This window comes from Tamandua tetradactyla, chromosome 10 (genome assembly GCF_023851605.1).
Source record: "Tamandua tetradactyla isolate mTamTet1 chromosome 10, mTamTet1.pri, whole genome shotgun sequence".
NCBI classification, from domain to species: Eukaryota; Metazoa; Chordata; class Mammalia; order Pilosa; family Myrmecophagidae; genus Tamandua; species Tamandua tetradactyla.
This window is the reverse complement of record NC_135336.1, coordinates 32703171-32722565: the sequence shown is the minus strand read 5'-3', so window position 1 is coordinate 32722565 and position 19395 is coordinate 32703171. Positions and strand designations below refer to the sequence as shown.

At 36.0% G+C, this 19395-nt stretch overlaps 1 protein-coding gene and 1 long non-coding RNA gene across 9 annotated transcripts in view; one reads left to right on the top strand and one right to left on the bottom strand.

The window, feature by feature from the left end:
• GRAMD1C (GRAM domain containing 1C) overlaps positions 1 to 19395 on the top strand; it is a 145468-nt gene that overhangs the window by 34756 nt on the left and 91317 nt on the right. For 5 of the 8 annotated variants that reach the window (XR_013158527.1, XM_077118337.1, XM_077118333.1 and 2 more), the window contains 4 exons: positions 747 to 831; positions 16647 to 16750; positions 17319 to 17406; positions 19025 to 19080. Coding sequence is in view for 7 of the 8 variants with exons in the window: in XM_077118337.1 (XP_076974452.1) it covers positions 747 to 831; positions 16647 to 16750; positions 17319 to 17406; positions 19025 to 19080 (333 nt within the window). In the remaining variant the exon portion in view is untranslated. Of the gene's footprint in view, positions 1 to 746; positions 832 to 16646; positions 16751 to 17318; positions 17415 to 19024; positions 19081 to 19395 lie in introns of all 8 variants that reach the window. The other 3 variants (XM_077118339.1, XM_077118340.1, XM_077118335.1) reach the window with 3 other exon arrangements.
• On the bottom strand, positions 2578 to 18852 carry LOC143648389 (uncharacterized). Its single transcript, XR_013158528.1, has 4 exons — positions 18768 to 18852; positions 18388 to 18443; positions 17861 to 17909; positions 2578 to 2765 (listed from the first exon to the last, which is right to left on the bottom strand). It is a non-coding gene; the product is annotated as an uncharacterized LOC143648389 (long non-coding RNA).

The following is a 19395-nucleotide window of genomic DNA, read 5'->3' as shown; positions in this document are numbered from 1 at the left end:
TGCTCCAAAAGTGGGGAGCTTTCAAAAGCCCTTATTCTTCAAAGTTTTTGAATCTCTAACCTTTCTTCCTGGACTTTTTGGCTTCTGCTGTTTGCCTCAATTGTTATTCCTTGCCTCAGGTGGTAGTGGCTAATACATATGCCTTTAAAATTTTTTGAAAAATGCCATTCATGCAGTCAGCTCTATCTTAGGAGAGTTCTGAGTCTGGTGAAATAAAAAAATCCTCTTTAAACAACGTGTTCCATGTGCCACAACACACGTCAAAACAACCAACCGCAATTCCTTGAGAAGAAACCTCCACCCTGCTCCTTCTGGCATCAGAAATCCACACCGGGAATCTGGGTGCTGTCTTCAAGACTGCTGCTAAGTTCTCAAATGCTGACTAGCATGCTTGTAGAAGTCCCTAGCCCATGCTTGGGTCGTGCGTTCCGTGTCTGGCATGGGACAAGTGCCCAGGCCTCAATTCTGGCTCCATAGGGGCAGTTCTTTGTTTCCTGAGAGCTGATTCCCAGGGCCCAAAGCCCCTGCAACCAGCCTCAGGCAAGTCTCTCAGCAAGACTATCCCTAAACAGGTATGCTGGCACCAAACCTGCATGCGAGGAAGAGGAGCGGCAACCAGAAGGAGCAGATGGGCCACTGCATATAATTTTTTTTTAACAGGCCGTTTTCAATTTTCTGAGATACTATGGTTCAGCTAATGATGATTACAATTAAATGTAATTTTAATTTTTTTTTTATTTCTTCAGCTTTCAAGTTCCACCTATAAAGACAAGAATGAGGAATACAAAAGACAATTCAGACACATACCTGATACAGAGAAGCTGATAGCAGGTAAAAAAGACAGAAAGTTGCAAAAAAAAAAAAACCATTTTATGAAAATAGAACTGTTAAGTGATAGTTTATGTATAAAATTTATACCTTTGTGCTAGACAGAAAATATTTTTCAAAATAAGAAGCATATTATCCTTCACAATAAGACAATGTAAAATTAAGTAGTAGTTTTGAGAGGAGTGATTTCTGATTCATAAGAATATTAAGCAGTAGCTAAGAGAATAGATGTAAGAAGAAATGAGTTGTCACAGTTTCTTCTGGTGCTAGTTTCATGCTTTTGGAGGGAAAATTGAAACTTGATGTTCAAACTATATTAATTTCCCCAGAAGAAGATACTGTTTAACAGATGTCCTTCCATAGCAAGTTTACAAAATTTTCTGGGGCCATATTATTATTCATGTAATCTTTCAGATTTTTTAAAAACAGTCTTCAAGAACAAATATATAGGCAGTATTCTTATAAAACTGCTTTATTTTTATTTAGTATGAACCTACTATAGATTCTTTGCAATCAAAATATAGAACTAGGTTTTACTTTTAGTAGATATGTAACTTGAAACATTTAATTTTAGTAATTTATCACATTTCTGGTACTTTTGGGGAATGATCATGTCACTGAATTTCTTGACAGTTTAGCTAAATGCATTAAATGTTATAATGAATTAAAACAATTTTTTAAAATGTTGTTCATTGAAAATAATAGATTTTCGTGGTAAAATATTAAAATACTACATAATGAATGAAAAGTGAGTGGCCCTATCAACTGAGACCACTCTCACCTTCCTGGATGATAACCACTGTTAACAATTTCTTCTGTACATTTATAGAATTTTCTATATGTATTCCAAGTGAGGAGAGTATATTCTTAAAAGAACTGAAATGGGAGCACACTGCTTTTACTTTCTTTTTTTTTTTGTAAACAAGCTTATTTGTAAATTCAGTCAACATATATAATTTACCTATAAACAGCAATAGAAGGATAAATATTGAAACCTCTTTGAATACCATCTCTATAATAATGATTTTCCCAGGATGGTATACCAGTTGTAACCTAATCAAACATTTTAATTGGCAGAAGTTCATTAAGCTGGAACTGTGTGCCCTTCTCCCACAGTGAGTTTATTCTAAGGATTATCATAATGTAAGTTCCATGAGGAAAGAACTTTGGTATTGTTTTCTCTTGGTAGAGGAGAAAAACTCAGCCTAGTTATGAGACCAAACATGACACAATGAAAAGCTATACTAACTTGTTCAGATTATTAGTAACAGATGATGCTGGTATGAAATGCTTGAATATTCTAGAGGCCTTATACATAAAATCTCCTATTAGTGTCTTCATTATCAGTTAGAGAGTTAGTTAACATGTGCTAGAATGAGGACTTATGCAGGTATAATGTGGCATAGCATTTTACTAGTATGAAATCAAGGGCAGTCTCTTTTGGAGAAAGCCAACTGGATGCTAAAATCACATACACCTCAATGACAAGACTCCCCACCACATGTGAACATAAAAAATTTAATTTAAAAATGTTAACACTACAATATATAAAATAGCTATTGTAATTACACATAGTGCACATAGCTGCCATGTTTACTTTTTTTTTTTCTCTGAAAGGAAACTGTCAGTTACGCTGTGGTTAAGACTTGTATCTTTACTAACTTCACCCTTGAAAAAGCTCACATTCAATCACAGTAACATAATGATCAGACTTAACAGGTCAAATGTTAAACAGTGAATCAAGTCATAGCCAATTTTATTGCAAAAGGACTGTGTACACATTTATCAATTCTAGTACCTAGTAGATACCTGACAATTAATTAACCTACAGAAACATGCATCATGGAAAGCTCCCCTTCTGCATATTAGCAACTTGTCACTTCTGAGCAGCAGCACCCACATCTCTGAGGTCTGTGGACACTCACTTTGCATTCATCCTAAGTGAAAGATGGAATGACTTAAGTCCAAATGCTACACGTTGTTAACAGTTTCTTATCAAAAAAGTCACAAGTTAAACCAAAGTACTTTACTTTAGAATTTACTACAAAACGCTGTGAAAACTACCTTCTGTTAAGCTGTCTTCCTCTATCCGGTGAGCCAACTGGATGTCTTTGGGCACGATGGTGACTCTCTTTGTATGGACGACACACAGATCTTAGTGTCTTCACATAAATCACCAGGCATGCCCCACTAGCCTCCTGAAGTGCTCCAGTAGTGCGCTCTGAAACCTCAAGTCATTTTTGAAATCCTGGGTGGTCTCCCCCCAACCTCTGGAATGGCAGCTTCTAGATCGGAAGCTCAGTTGATTTCTCATAACAACGAATCTTTCAGTGTGCAACAGTTCTGGGCCTGTATGTTGCTTTTTTTTTTACCCTGCTAGTAGAGGGGTTGCTTTTCTGGGTATCCTTAATGGCCAGCTGTTTGCAGGCGACTTTCACACTGGTGGAGTTATGAGCAGTCTGCTTGGTTTAGGCCATTTTCTTTTATTCAAAGCTGAAGTGTTATGCCGCTTCTCTAAGTGAAGCACAGCTGCTTCCTTAAGGAAGAGCTGTAGCTGCCAAGCAGATCTGCTCCAATGACCGACCAAACTACTCTGCACATGCACTTACTGTTTTGAATCTTGTTTAGAATTATTTTTATTAGCAGTACTTAGGGATTTCCCTCATTTTTTAAATGATTGTACCATCACTTATTTAACAAATTCTCCATTTTTTGACATTTTGGTTGCTTTCTAGTTAGTGATCACCACTGATATTACAGGAAACCTTTTTGTGTATGTGTCTTTGCACACGTGTGCACACACATTATAAAAGGGATAAATTCCTAGTAGTGGAACAATGCCACATTAGTTATGAGCATATAAAAGTTTTTCATCTATTGCTAAGTTACCTTCTAAAAAGGCTGTACTGGGTACACGGATGGTTCAGTGGTAGAAGGCTTCCCTTCCGTGTGGGATACCCAGGTTCGATTCCCAGGCCATGCCCCCCCCCCAAAAAACAAAATAAGGCTGTATCAGTTTTTTTTCTCATTAACAGTGTATGTGAGTACCTGTTTTGCCACACCTCAGGAACTCAGCTAAAAGCAAAGTCTGACAGTTAAAATTGACATGTAATCATTGTTTAAATTTGTGTTTCCTTAGCAATGAGGGTGGTTGAACTTCTATTTATATGTGTATAAACCATTTATATTTCTTTCACTGTAAATCCTTCTCCATAAACTTTGTCCATTTTTCAATGGCTGGTCTTTTTCTTAATTCAAAATAGCATATTAAATGTTAAGAAAATTAGATATTTTTCATGTATGTTGCAAATGTTTCTTGCAAGTCTGTCACTAAAAAGCAAACTTTTTCATAGAAACCTTTCTAAAATGTATCATACTCATCCCTACCTCCTTGAAAGAAATTAATCTCATTGTAAAGTTAAATATACTTATTATTAAACATTAAAGCTATACAGAAAAGTATAAAGAAAAAAAGTGAAAATCATTAGTGAGCATACTGCCTCTATATAATTTTGATTAATATTTTGTGGCTATCTTTCTTGATGTTTTTCAATGTGTATTTTTGCTTTCAAAAATTTACAGTTTGAATTTTTTTTTTTTTGTTTACTGTGACAATAAACCTGCTCATTTTAGAAAATGTAGATACTTACAAAGTAGAAAAGTAAAACCACCTGTAAGCCTACCATTCTGTTCTAGTTAGTCAAAGCTTCTGGAACACAATATAGAAGAAACAAAATGGCTTTTTAAAAAGGGGAATTTATTAAATTGCAAGTTTACAGTTCTAAGGCTGTGAAAATGTCCAAATTAGGGCAAGCTATAAAAATGTCCAAATAAAGGTATCCAGAGAAAGATACTTGGTTCAAGAAAGCCAGCAACATTCAGGGTTTCTCTCTCAGCTGAAAAAGGCACTTGGTGACGTCTGCTAGCTTTCTCTGCAGAGGTTTCCCCAAGACTCTGTCCGTTCTGTTGGCTCTGTTGGTTCTGGTGGCTCTTGTGGCTCCTTCCAAAGTGGGTCCCTGTTTAGGGCTCCAGTAAGTAACCCAACCTTCAATGGGTGGAGACACATCTCCATAGAAACCATCTAATCATAAGTTACCACACACAATTGGATAGGTCACATCTCCATGGAAACAATAAAAAAGGTCCCATCCAGTAATATTGAATGAGGATTAAAGAACTTGGCTTTTCTGGGGTACCCAACAGATCCAAACTGGTACACTAGCTATATAAATAAAAAATATAACTGGGATACTTCTGTACAAATGTTTTTGCGCTCTTAGATTTAACCAGATATCGGATCACTGTTTTCTGAAACAGCATCCTAAATTTAATGTAACCTTTCATTTTTTTTGTTTTAAACTTAGCTGTATTTTTTAAACTTTTTTTTTATTGTATAGTAAAACACATATACAAAGCAAAGAAATAAAAAAGCAATAGTTTTTAAAGCACCCTTCAAAACGTGGTTACAGGATAGATCCCAGAGTTTGTCATGGGCTACCGTACAATCCTCTCATATTTTTCCTTCTAGCTGCTCCAGAATTTCCTTCTAGCTGCTCTAGAACCTTTCATTTTTAAAACAACACATTATCATTATAAATACACAAAGCCATACTAATAGGCCAGTTCAATATGTATTTATTGAATACTCACTATGTACCAAATTACATGCTGCTTTGAGGAACTCAGAGTCTGGTGGAGGAACAGATGTATAAACAAATCATTATGACTCAGTGTGAAATGCACAGTATTAATAAGGTACCAGAGTATAGAGGAAGATATAACTAACCATCTTGGAAGAAGTTAACTCATGATTTTAATTTGGGGCATTTTGAGTTGAGATGCCAAGGCAAGCTATCCATTATGTATGTATGGATAGTTTATACCATAAACCATACACATAAACACACACTAAAAACATATCCATACAAACACATATGTGTATGCATATATGTATATATACATATTTAAGATATAAAATATCTGAAAATAAACATTTCTCATATATCACAGAGGTCTTTTAACAGGTTTCTACCTCAGTTTTGCATGACTTCTCAGACTGTGCTCTCTGAAATGCAAATTTGATCAGATTAAAACTTTCTATGGATGGCATTCCAATGACCTTAGAATAAAACTCAAAATTTCCTGACTTAATAAGGCCTTTAATATATGTTAAGTACCTTCTCTCTCCTTATTTCTCATCAAATTCCCTTCAAGAACTAGTCATTCTAAAGTCTCACTTTTTTGACGTATCATTTATTTCTACTTCCAGGCTTTTTCACATCACTCTGCCTAGAACTTGGTTTCCTCCTCTCTGTGTGACTGTCTTTTTTTTTGTCATTTAGAACTTCCATAAATATTCATTTATAAAATAATTTATTGGAACTTTAACTGGATTGGATGCAGATCTGATAATTAGTCACTGCCCATCAGAATAATTGTTAAAATACTGGAACATTGGCTAGTAAATGGCCAATGCCTTGAACCTTCTAAGTGATTTCTAACATCTTGGCTGTCCTATTCTCTCGTCTGGGATTCCCAGGACCTTTTTCATAATCTAACAACTAAAGGGTTTATATCTGACATGGAAAGTACCCCATAAAACTTAGATCCAGCAATATTGTTTGTGACCAATGTTATTTTAAATATCGCTCTGAATATGTTTCCCTGCAATGTGCTTGCATAGGCACCTTAAACTTTTCCTTTATCATATATTTGCAAAACCATTATCTGTAGTGTTTGCTGTAATAACTCTGACATGTAGGCCAGTACTGGACTTTTTACTTAATGCTTGAATGGATGGTTAGATGGTATATGAGTTAATAATTGAATAAATGGATATCAATATCATTTAAAATCAGGAGAATAAATGAGCTTTACTATGCATAACATGTAGAATGCATATATTCAAAAAAGGAGTCATGGCAGGCAAGCCATGGTGGTTCAGCAGACAGAATTTTCACCTGCCCTACTGGAGACCTAGATTCAATTCCTGTCCTGCCCACGCAAAAAAGGAAAAAAAAAGAATCCCTAGATCAGTACAGTAGAAGAAGACAATCCAATAAAGGATTCAGAAAGAAAGTTCAAAAATTGTGTGAAGATCCAGAAGAAAGAAATATCACAGCATTCAAGGGCAATAATCTAATCAGAAGATTCTAACCTACAGTATTGAATCAAGTTTAAAAGAAACAGCTGTCCTCACAAGGTTGACTCAGGATTGAAACATGGCTTTTCTGGGGTGCATAATATTTTCAAACCAGCACACTCCACCCTCTGGACCCCCCAAAAGATATGTTTTATCCATATACAAAATGCATTCACTCAATTACAATATCACAAAGCCTTAAAACATTTCAGTAATAATAAAAATACAATACAAAAAATGCAATACAAAGTACAAAATATCATCAAAATCTGTTACAGGTATGGTCTGTCCTAAGGCAAAAAGTTTTCTTCTGATTCTGGACCTGTAAAACTCAGAACAAGGTATCTGCCACCAGTGTACAAAGGAGAAACAATCAAAGGATACGTGTTTCCATTGCTATAGGGAGAAATTGAAAGGTAAACAGGGTCACTGAACCTATACAGTTCTGAAAACCTGCAGGACAAACTCCACTGGATTTTGAAGTTTGTGAATCATTTATCCTTGGGGCTGTATAAAGTGGCATTCACACCCTTTCCAAGGGCCTGCACAGCGGCTTTGGTCTCTCCAAACGCTGTTGTGGTTGCAGTCTTGGGGGACATTAGGGAGACCACCTTTTTCTTGGCTCCACCCTCTGCAAGCTTTGGGAAGCACCCGGGATCTCTGACCACTCCAGGGCACACACTCAACCCCTCCAGAACAATGTGGTGGCAGCCAGGCTCTCTCCGATCCCCAAGGAATGTGCTCCATCCTCTCCAAGGCTTGGGGCACAACTCTTACAGAACAGCAAGGTAGAAGGCCCACCTTCTGCTTTCAGGGCAAACTCACCCTCTCCAAGGGCTTTGGTGGGTCCACTTTCCTGGCCTGAGGTTTCTTGACTTCAAACCTTAGCTTCCATGGGTCTGCCTCTGAAGTTACTTTTCCTCCAATTTCCCCCTTTTCTCTCCCTTTTTGTCCTGACTGGCACTGATCCCATTTGTACAAATCCTGCAATACTCGTGTTGATTTTCTATGCAATATGATGGGATCATGTCCATCAGACAATAGAACTTTCCACATATCCTTTCTGGATAACCCCATCTCTGATTCTTGCTTGTCCTGTACTGGCTGACTGCTTCCATGCTTGAATAAATCCTCACGTGGGGCCCTATTCACTGGGGTCACACTTTCTGGAAGCCCAGAATTTTCTAAAACACCAATTTCTGTTCTCTTTATACCCAGGAGTTAAGTTTTCAGTTCGTCTCTATTCTCTCACATTTTACTATAAGCTTCAAGGCGCAACCAGATTGCATTTGCCACATTATTTCTTCTGCTAAATATCAAATTATCCCTTCCATCTACAAAGAATACCTTCTTTCCAGTTTGGAATGACATGTTCATCGTTTCTGTCTAAAGCCTGTCTCATCAGAGGTATTTTTAGATTTCACATTCCTACTAATAGTCTCTTCAGAGCATTCTAGGCCTTCTCCATCAAGCTTCACATTTCTTCCAGAATCTTCCCCTTATCCATTTAAAAAGCCATTCCAACATGTTTAGTATTTGAAAATGGCAGCACCCCTCTTCTTTGGTACCAAAATCTGTGTTAGTTTGCAAGTTTGCAAACAGAACTGGGACAGCTTTTAAAAAGGAGAATTTAATAAGTTGCAGGTTTACAATCCCCTGGAAGTGAAATTGTCCAAATTAAGGCACAAACAAGAGGGTACCTTAATTCAAGGAAGGCTGATTGGTCAAGAACACTTCTGTCAGCTGAGTGGACATATGCCAGGCATCTGCTGGTCCCTTGCTCCTGGTCTCCGTTGCTTTCAGCCTCTGTTCCTGTGGGGGTTCCTCACTTTGCTTCTCTGGGGCTGGCTTTCGTTGCTTGGCTTCCCTTGACTCTCTCCAGGTTCTGACTTGCTTAACATTTCATTGGAAGGCACACTGGCAACAGGGTTCCCCACGTCTTCAAACATTGGTGTGTCTGCTCTCTGTATCAGCCCTGAGGTTTCTATCATTTCTCCAGAATTTCTCCTCTTTTAAAGGATTCCAGTAAACAAATCAAAACCCACCTGGAATGGGTGGAGTTACATCTCCATCTAATCAAAGATCACACTCACAACTGGGTGTGTCATATCTCTGTGCAGGTAATCTAAAAAAATTCCAACCTACAGTATCGAATCAAGATTAAAAGAAATGGCTGCCCTCACAAAATTGAATCAGGATTAAAAAATGGCTTTTCTGGGATGCATGATATTGTCAAACCAGGACAGGTACAGAGTGTAAGAATCAGAATGTGGCAATATGTGTAAAATATGTAGAAATAAATGAAAATGAAATTGCAGAGTAATGAAATTTACGGGATGCAGAAAAAGCAGTGAGTAGAGGAAACATTATAGTATTAAACACATATAGTAAGAAGCAAGAAATTACTATCAGTAACCTAAGCTTCCACCTCATAGAATTGGAGAAAGAGAGCAAATTAAGCCTATAGGAAATAGAAGGAAAGATTGATACAAAGATTAGAGAATAGATCAGTGGGAAAAAATAGAGAATATCAATGAAACCACTGGTTCTTTGAAAAAATAATAAAATAGATAAGCCATTGCTTTGCTGACCAAGAAAAAGTAGAATACACATGTGACCAATATCAGGAAAGAAAGAGGGGTCATTACTACTGACCCCATGAACATTGAAAAGATAATAGGAGAATACTATGACAGCTATGTCCGTAAACTCAATAACTTAGATAAAATGGACTAATTTCTTGAAAGACATAAATTTCCCAACTCACACAAGAAGAAACTGATAGCCTGAATAACCCTATATCTATTAAAGAAATTGAATTTTTAGCTGCAAACTTTCTAAAAAAGAAAACTCTGGGCCTAAATAGTTCTAGTGATGATTTCTACTAAACATTTAAGAAATTATTAAGAATTTCTTTTACAGAAAATGAGAGGAATCATTCCCACTTTCATTTTATGAGTCTAATTTTACCCCAATACAAAAACCAGACAAAAACATTACAAGAAAACTATGGTTGAATATCTCTCCTGCACATAGACATGAAAAATTCAAATAAAATGTTAGCAAACTAAGTCTAGTGATGTATACTCAATATAATGAATCATGACTGTGATGGTTCATTTTATATGTCAAGTTGGTTAGGTTATGGTGTCCAATTCTTTTGTCAAACAGTGGTCTAGGCATTGCTGTGAAGGTATTTTGTAGATATGATTGTTATCTACAGTCAGTTAATTTTAAGAAAGAGATTACCCCTACTAATCAATTGAAGGTGTTAGAGAAAAGAACAGGTTTCCAGAAGAAGAACAAATTCTGCCTCAAGAATACACTACTCCTCTCTGAGTTTCTAGCCTGCTAGCCTCCACTATGGATTTTGGTCACAAGACAGCAGTATCACTCTTTTTTTTGCATGGGGAGGCACTGGGAGTCGAACCCAGGTCTCTGGCATGGCAGGCAAGAACCCTGCCTGCTGAGCCACTGTGGCCTGCCTGAGCAGCATCACTCTTACTTGAATTTCTTGTTTTTGTTATGATTGATTTTTTTAAATATTTTTATTGGTAAGTCTTTACACATGTACATTCCATACATGCCATACAATGGCTCACAGTATCTTCACATGGTTGTATATTCATCACCATGATCATTTTTTAGAACATTTGCATCACTCCAGAAAAAGAAAAAAGTAAAAAAATCATACATACCATACCCCTTACCCCTCCTCTCATTGACCGCTGGTATTTCCATCTACCCAATTTATTTTACCCTTTGTCCCCCCTATTGTTTATTTATTTTTTATGCATATTTTTTTACTCATCTGTTCATACCCTGGATAAAAGGAGCATCAGACACAAGGTTTTCACAATCACACAGTCACATTGTAAATACTATATCATTATACAGTCATCTTCCAGAAGCAAGGCTACTGGAACACAGCTTAACAGTTCAGGTAATTCCATCCAGGCACTCTAAAAAACCATAAACTAAAAAAGGGATATCTATATAATGCATGAGAGTAATCTCCAGGATAACCTCGGCTGTTTGAAATCACTCAGCCACTAAAACTTTGTTTTGTTTCATTTCTCTCTTCTCCCTTTTGGTCAAGGCTTTCTTAATCCCATGATATTGTATCCCAGCTTGTCCCTGGGATTCAGGTCCCATGTCACCAGGGAGATTTACACCCCTACAAGTCACATAATGGGGAGGGTACTCAGTTCACCTACTGAGTTGGTTTAGAGAGAGAGGCCACATCTGAGCAACAAAAGGAGTTCTCTGGGGGTAACTCTTAGGCATAATTTTAAGTAGGCTTAGCCTATCCTTTGCAGGAATAAGTTTCTTATGGGCAAACATCAAGATTGAGGGCTCGTCCTGTTGATTTGGTTGGCCCCACTGCTTGTGAGAATATCAGAAATTCTTCAAATGGGGAAGCTGAATATTTCCTCCTTTCTCCCCATTCCCCCAAGGAGACTTTGCAAGTACTTCTTTATTCACTGCCTGTATTTCTCTGGGATAGATTGGGGCATCATGCTAACCTGGACAAATCAACAAAATCTCGTGCTCTGTTCAAGATTCCATATACTTATGGTGTTCAACTAAACTGAGTGTACATCTTACTTGGATTTCTAATGCCCTGGCTTTCCCTACAATTGAGACTTGTCAACCTTCACAATTGTGTGAACCAATTCCTTAAAATAAATCTGTTTTTATATACATATGTGTGTTTGTGTGTGTGTATATTGTTTTGGTGCTGTTTCTCTGGAGAATCATAATTGTTACAATAACCAAGTGTAGTACATTCTAGAAATGTAAATCTGGTACAACACACAAAAACTCATCAAAGTGACTCACCATATAAGCATGTTAATATGGAAAACCATATGATCATCTCAGTGGATGGAAAAAAAATGACAGAATTGACATCTATTCATCATAAAAACTCTTCAAACTAGGAATAGATGGAAACTTTTTCAACCTGTTAAAAAGCATTGAAGAAAAATCTACAGGTAACATAATACTCGGCAGAGTGAGTGCTTTTCATATAAAGTTAGTACAAGGTAAATATATCCTCTCTTACTATTCCTATTCTGCATTGTACTAGATGTTTTAACCCATGCAAAAAGCAAGAAAAGGAAATAAAAGTCATGTAGGAACTCCAGATGGGTTCTTAAGCTACATAAGTCCCGAATCACAGAAGGACCAGCCTCTCCAGAACATCAACTAGATGATATTTCTAACATTGAAAAGCTAGAATGGGCGTAGCCCAAATACCCCTAAAGATTTGAAGAAAGATCAAAGGAGAAAGTTGAGTTATAAAAGAGAAGATAGGATTTAACAAATGAATATGACTGTTGAATCATTAGTTTCCAGTGTCTTGGAGCAGCTAGAAGGAAAAACCTAAAATTGTGGAATTGTAACCTGTTCTAGTTTGCTAGCTGCTGGAGTGCAATATACCAGAAACAGAATGGCTTTTACAAAGAGAAATTTAAAGTTTACAGTTCTAAGGCCTCGAAAATGTCCCAGTTAAAGCAAGTCTATAGAAATGTCCAATCACAGGCATCCAGGGAAAGATACCTTGATTCAAGAAGACCAGCGAAGTTCAGAATTTCTCTCTCAAGTGGAATGGCACATGGCGAACATGGTCAGGGAATCTCTCTTGGTTCCTTGGTTCACCTATGTCATAGGTGAACACGGTGTCATCTGTTAGCTTCTCTCCTCCTGGCTTCCTGTTTCATGAAGCTCCCTGAGAGGTGTTTTCCTACTTCATTTCCAAAGTTTATGGGCTGGTAGATTCTCTGCTTCTCGTGGCTATGTCATTCTGCCCTCTTAGAATCTCTTGCTATCTTCAAAATATTTCCTCTTTTATAGGATTCCAGTAAAGTAATCAGGACCCACCTGGAATGGGTGGAAACACGTCGCCACCTAGTCCAGTTTAACAACCACTCTTGATTGAGTCACATCTCTGGGTAGATAATCTAATTAAAACTTCAGGCATTCAGTACTGAATAGAGATGAGAAGAAATGGCTGAATAGGAATTAGAAGAAGTGGCTGCCTTTACAACATGGGGTTGGGATTAAAACATGACTTTTCTAGGGTACGCACATCCTTTCAAAGCAGCACATGGCCCATACCAAATTCTGAAATCTGTTCTACAACCAGTTGTTGCAGTGTGCTTTGAAATTTGTTGCTTTTTCATGTATATGTTATTTTTCACGATTAAAAAATGAAGAAAGGGGTAAAAGATCATGTAGTCAGGAAAGAAAGAAATAAAATTGTACTGGCAGATGACATGGTTGTTCGTGTAAAAAATCTTCAATCATTTACAAAAAAAAACTTCTAGAATTAACAAATGAATTTATCAGGGTTGCAGGATACGGAATGAATATACAAAAGCCAATCACATTCCTATATACCAGCAATGAACAACTGGCATTTGAAATGAAATAACATTTATATCAGAACCTCCCTAAACTGAAGTACTTAGCTATAAATCTAACAAAATATGAATGCTGAAAACTGTAAAACTCTAATAAAAGAAAAGAATATCAAAAGAAATGTTTATAAAATGGAAGACAATATTTTTAAGTTGTCAGTTTTCTCTGGTCAAAATCTGAGAAAGCTTTTATTTCAGATAAAAGATATCAACAAGCTGATTCTAAAATTTATATGGAAAAGCAAAAAACTAAAATAGAAAGTTCTGAAAAAGAAAAACAGTTGAGGGATGCATATTATTTGATTTCAAGACTTATGAAGGTATACTAATTAAGACAATGGACTTTGCAAAATGGAACAGAATAAAGAGCTCAGCTACAAATTAACATAAATATTGTGAATGTATTTCATTAACATCCATTCATGATAAAAACTCTCATCGATAATATAAATATTTATATTTTATTTTATTTCACTGATTTTTGACAGAGATCCAAAGGCAGTTTGATCAGAAAGGATTGTATATTCAATAAATGGTGCTGGAACATTTAGAAATCCATATGCAAAAAAAATGGACCTTAACACATACCTTATAATTTATACCAGAACTAATTCAGAATGGCTCGTAGCCCTACATGCAAAATGTAAAACTATTTATCTCTTTTAGAAGAAAACATAGGAAAAAATATGTGTACTTATATTTGGCAGTGAGTTTACATACCACACCAAAAGCACAATTTCATAAAAGAAAAAAATCGATAAACTGGACTCTCAAAATCTTTTTCAGTGCAAAAGATTGTTGGGAGAATGAAAATGCAAGCTGAAAACTGGGAATAAGTATTTGATAATTATATCTCTAGTTTAAAATACTTGGATTCAGAATGTATGGAAAATTCTTACAAGTCAACAGTAACACAACCAGTCCAATTAAAAGATGAGTACTTTACCAAAGAAGATACATGGATGGCAAATAAACATTTGAAAAGATGCTCAACGTTTTTTATCATAGGGAAATGCAAGTTAAAGCACCATGAAATACCTCTATATACCTTTTAGAATTATTAAAATTTTAAGAAAAATAATTGAGAACACCAAATGGTGATAAGAATGAAAAACAATAGGAACTCTCATCCATCATTGGTGGGAATGCGAAGTGATACAGTCATTTTTGATGACAGTTTGGAAATTTTTTATAAAGTCAAGCATATTCTTATCATGACCCTTTAATCTCAGTTCTAGATGTTTACTCAGGCGAACTGAATACTATGTTCACAAAATCCATGCATGAAAGTCAGAAATATTACCAAGGAGCTTGTTAGAAATGCAAATGCTTGACCTTACTGTAGACCTATTTAATCAGAAACTCTTGGGGAAGGGGCCCAGCAATCTTTGCCAGCAAGTCTGTTGGGTAATTCTGATCTGAAGTTTGAGAATCACTGAATTAATGAAATGTTTCAGTGGTTTAGATAAAAATTTCAGGACACCATAATGTAGTCTTTAGCCTAAACCCTATTCTAGATATGCTCACTAGTAAATGAGTAACTTAGCTGCTTAAGGAATTTTTGTTTGTTGGCATCATCAGTTTTGTTTTACTGAAGGAAGCGGTTGTAAAAGACTGAATTACTTTGTTCAATTTTTGGTATTTGTTTATAAATGTAATATGACTGAGTTTAAAGATTTTGAGATTTATATAACATTTTCCTGAAATTGCTAACCACTTCATAGCATTTTTATATTTAGTGGTTAAAATAAACAAAATCTCTCTGCAGTAGCCCTTTGTATCTGGAAATAATGATAATGTAGCAAAGCTATTTACCATGATCACAGAACTAGATCTTAAAAGAGTATTAACTTGTCAGCTGGCAGTGGCAGTTACCAGAAGACTCTTGAGTTTTGCTGGTTTTTAGTGCTGAAGTGGAGAGGATCAATTTTCAAACCAACCTAAAATGTGCACAATTTTCTAAGTCATTCTTGATCCCTCCCTTACTCTCCTCAACATCTCATTGGTCACCAGTTCCCCAAAGGTACTCTTCTCAAATGTCTCTGAATCAGTTACTACTTTTTCTTAATTTTGTCACCTCCTGGTCTGAACCACCATCAACTTTCCTCTGACTTATTTAAATAAACAAATCCATCTGATTTTTCAGAATCTACTCTCACAGTGTAGAGTAGCCTTTTAAAAATATGTATCTGGTCGTGACCCTTTTATTTAAAACTCTGTGGCTTCTAATTAAGCCCACCGTCTTTACCATGGGCTGTGAAACCTTGCATGATTTGGCTTCTCCAGCTTCTGCAGCTAAGAGATCCATCTCGTAGTTCCTCAAATATGTTGCTTCTTTCTACCATAGGGCCTTTGCACATGCTATTCCCTTATGGTCCTTTTACCCCTTTACTGATCTTTAGACCTCAGTTTAAAGATCACTTTTCAGGAGAACTCTTCTTGTTATACCCCCTCCTTTATACCCCACATACCCCTTATTATAGGCTCTCACAGTTTTTTCTGTACTTTTGTCATAATTATTTTTGTATTTATTTGCTTATTTTCTACCTTTCCCTCTAAACTATGTACTATGACAACAAGGGCCATTTCTGGTTTATTCACCACTTATTTTAGTTTGCTAAAGCTGCTAAAATGCAATACACCAGATATAAGTTGGCCTTTAAAATGGGGATTTATTAACTTACAAGCTTAGAGTTCTGAGCCCTTGAGAATGTCCAAATCACGGCATCAAAAGATGATGCTTTCTCCCCAAAGACCATCTACCAGTGATGCTCAGCTCCTCTACCGCATGGCGTCTGCTAGTCCTTCTCTTCGGGGTTTCTTTGCTTTCAGCTTCTGGCTTTTCTCTCTCAGCTTCTGAGGGATTTCTCTTTGAGCTTCTCTGGGACTTTTTTCTGTGTCTTCTGTCTTTATCCTCTTATAAAGGACTCCAGTAAGACCCACTTAGGGTACATGGCAACTGAAATAACCCAATCAAAAGTTCCCACCCACAATAAGTCTAGACTCACAGAAGTGAATTAAAAGAACATGATCTTTTCTGGGATACATTCAGCTTCACACCATCACAGCACTGTAACTGTAGTGCCCAGCAAAATATCTGGCTGATGGGTCTATGAGCAAATGAATAAACAAAAGAAACCAAATAATGATGACTTTTCATATGCCAAAATAGTCTGATAAAAAATAGCCTTGTTTCATTAAGTTGCCATATTTGTGAATAAGCTGTTCCTTATTTTTTTGTGTGTATATAGATTATGCTTGTGCTTTACAGAAGGACATTTTGCTTCAGGGACGACTTTACCTTTCAGAAAACTGGCTTTGTTTCCATAGCAACATCTTCAGATGGGAAACTACAGTAAGATATTTTGCCTTTAATTTGTTGGCACAAATAATTGCCTAGATACAAATGTGTACAGTTGTTGCAATAACCATGTACCTTAGATTCCAAAGTGCTTTTGTATGTGTTTGTTTATACTTGCACACGGGTAAATATATTTGTGTTATGTGTATAGTGTTTAATATGTTTTTCTTAATACATAGAACTCCATTGATACATATTTTATACAATTTAAGAAAGATTTCACATTGAAAAAACTTGAGTGAATATCCTGCAGGCTGCCAAAAGCATGTCTTATGAGACAGGCTGTCTGAATTTTATTTGTGTGTTTTTGTTAATGTAGAGCATGAACACCTACGTGTCTTTTCACACCTTGTCCTCATGTTTGACCTAGGAGCTGATGGGGGAGGGCCCTGAAGGGAAGAACGTCTGACAGCTTACCCTATTTTTCTCAGAGACTACAAGCATGTGCTTATTAACTCCTTTAGATTTTTTGGATTAGATTGATGAAATGCATGGTATTTTGCTTGAATATGTTTTTCTGAAAAATACAATTTGCAATTTTTTCATTCTTTTGTGCATTTAGATTTCTATTGCATTAAAAGACATAACCTTCATGACCAAAGAGAAAACTGCTCGACTCATCCCAAATGCTATCCAGATCATCACAGACGGTGAGAAGGTGAAAAACTTTTCTACCATTGCATAATATGAAGAAAATTTATCTCATACTATTAATCAATGTTGAGAATATAGGCAAGTGTTCTTTGAATTAAGAATATTTGATAGGGATCCATTATATTTAATACTAGATTTCTATATGCTTAAATACTTGTTGGTGATTAAGTATTTTTTGCACATTATAATTTACAGAGAACTTTTACTCACAGTTTTTATTTCTTCATGACAGGAAGTAGATAGGGTAAACATTAGCTAACTATCCTTATTATTTCTAAATACTCTAATAATTCCATGATTGTTGTTTAGTCAGTAATACCTGAACAATGGCAACTATTAAGAACAAATGGTTCTTGTGAACCAAGATTTGGATAACGTAAGTGAACACGTAATCATAATCTTTTTTTAGAATGGCAGTTATTTTTAGATGCCATCATTTTTATTACATACCTACACATTCTGCCATTTCTTAAGGGCGATATGTGAAGAATCTTCCTACCTGAAAAAATTAGAATTTTGTGCTACATTAGAGGCTGCATTAGAGGCATAATGCTGGGGGAAAAAAGAAGAAAGTAGAGGAAGGAGTAGAAGGGAAGGGAAGAGGAAGGAAGGAGAGAGGGAAGGGAAGGGAGGAGGGAAAGGAAGAGAGAAGGAAAAGGAAGTGAAGGGAAGGGAAGTGTGAGGAACAGAGGGAGGGAGGGAGGAAGAAAGGAAGGAAGAAAAGAGAGATGTTACTATGACGCCGAATTATTGTAATGATACTTTTTATCTTGTTAAGTTTCTTTTAAATGCACTTTAGATATTATTTTTATTATTTTTAATGTAATTTTATTCAAATATATTAGCACAGTGTAGAAATCATCTGAAGTATAAAAACACTGGTTCACAGTATCATCACATAGTTGTGCATACAGATCCATGCTCTAATTCAGGACATTTTCATTACCCCAGAAAAGAAATAAAAATAAGATACTCACATGCTCCTTATCCTCTCATATTATTGACCCATAGTGCTGGTGTGGTACATTTGTTACTGTTGATGAAAAGGTATTAAAATTTTACTGTTGACTATAGTTCATGGTTTGCAATTGGTACATTTTCCCCATATACCCCTCTGTTATTAAGTCCTTATAATAGTGTCGTTTATCTGCTCTTGTTCATGAAAAAGTACTTTTTAATATTTGTAAAGTTAATCACAGACATTGTCTACCACAAGATTCACTATGTTATACATTCCCATGATTTAATCTTCAACTGTTTTTCTGGTTACATATATGACTCTAAACTTCCCCTTTCCGCTACACTTATACACCACTCAGCAGTGTTAATTATTCTCACAATAATGTGCTACTGTTACCTCTATCCATTTCCAAACATTTAAGTTCAATCAAGCTAAACATTATGTATATATTAAGCAACCACTCCCCATTCTTTAGCCTCATTCTGTATCCGAGTAACATGTATTCTATATTTTGTGACTGAGTTTATATATTATAATTAGTTTATATCAGTGAGATCATAAGATGTTTGTCCTTTTGTGTCTGACTTATTTCACTTAACATAATGTCCTCAAGGCTCATCAAATTTCCTACCTGATATTTTTTCTTTCTTCAGTTCAGCATTTGTGGGGTCCTTCTCCAGCCTGTATCTTCCTCCAGAATTCTGAACAAGTGAGAATTGTTTTTTTCCCTGAATCTCTGGGGAGATGTTTTCAGTAGCTATTTTCATTACCATGTTGATGATGTCACCCTCATTTTTATTTTCAGAGTTTCTCATCCTTACAGAAAACTTCCAAGTAGAAGACAAAGAACTTTTCTTCTTTGAACTATTTAGTACTAAGTTGTCAGCCTGATGCTTTATCATCCCCAATATTTTGGAATGTATTTCCAGCAAACACACTTTCCTGCATTACCATAATATAACCATAAAAAATCTAGAAATTAACATTGATCCATTACCACTTTTCAATTCTCAGACCCTATTCA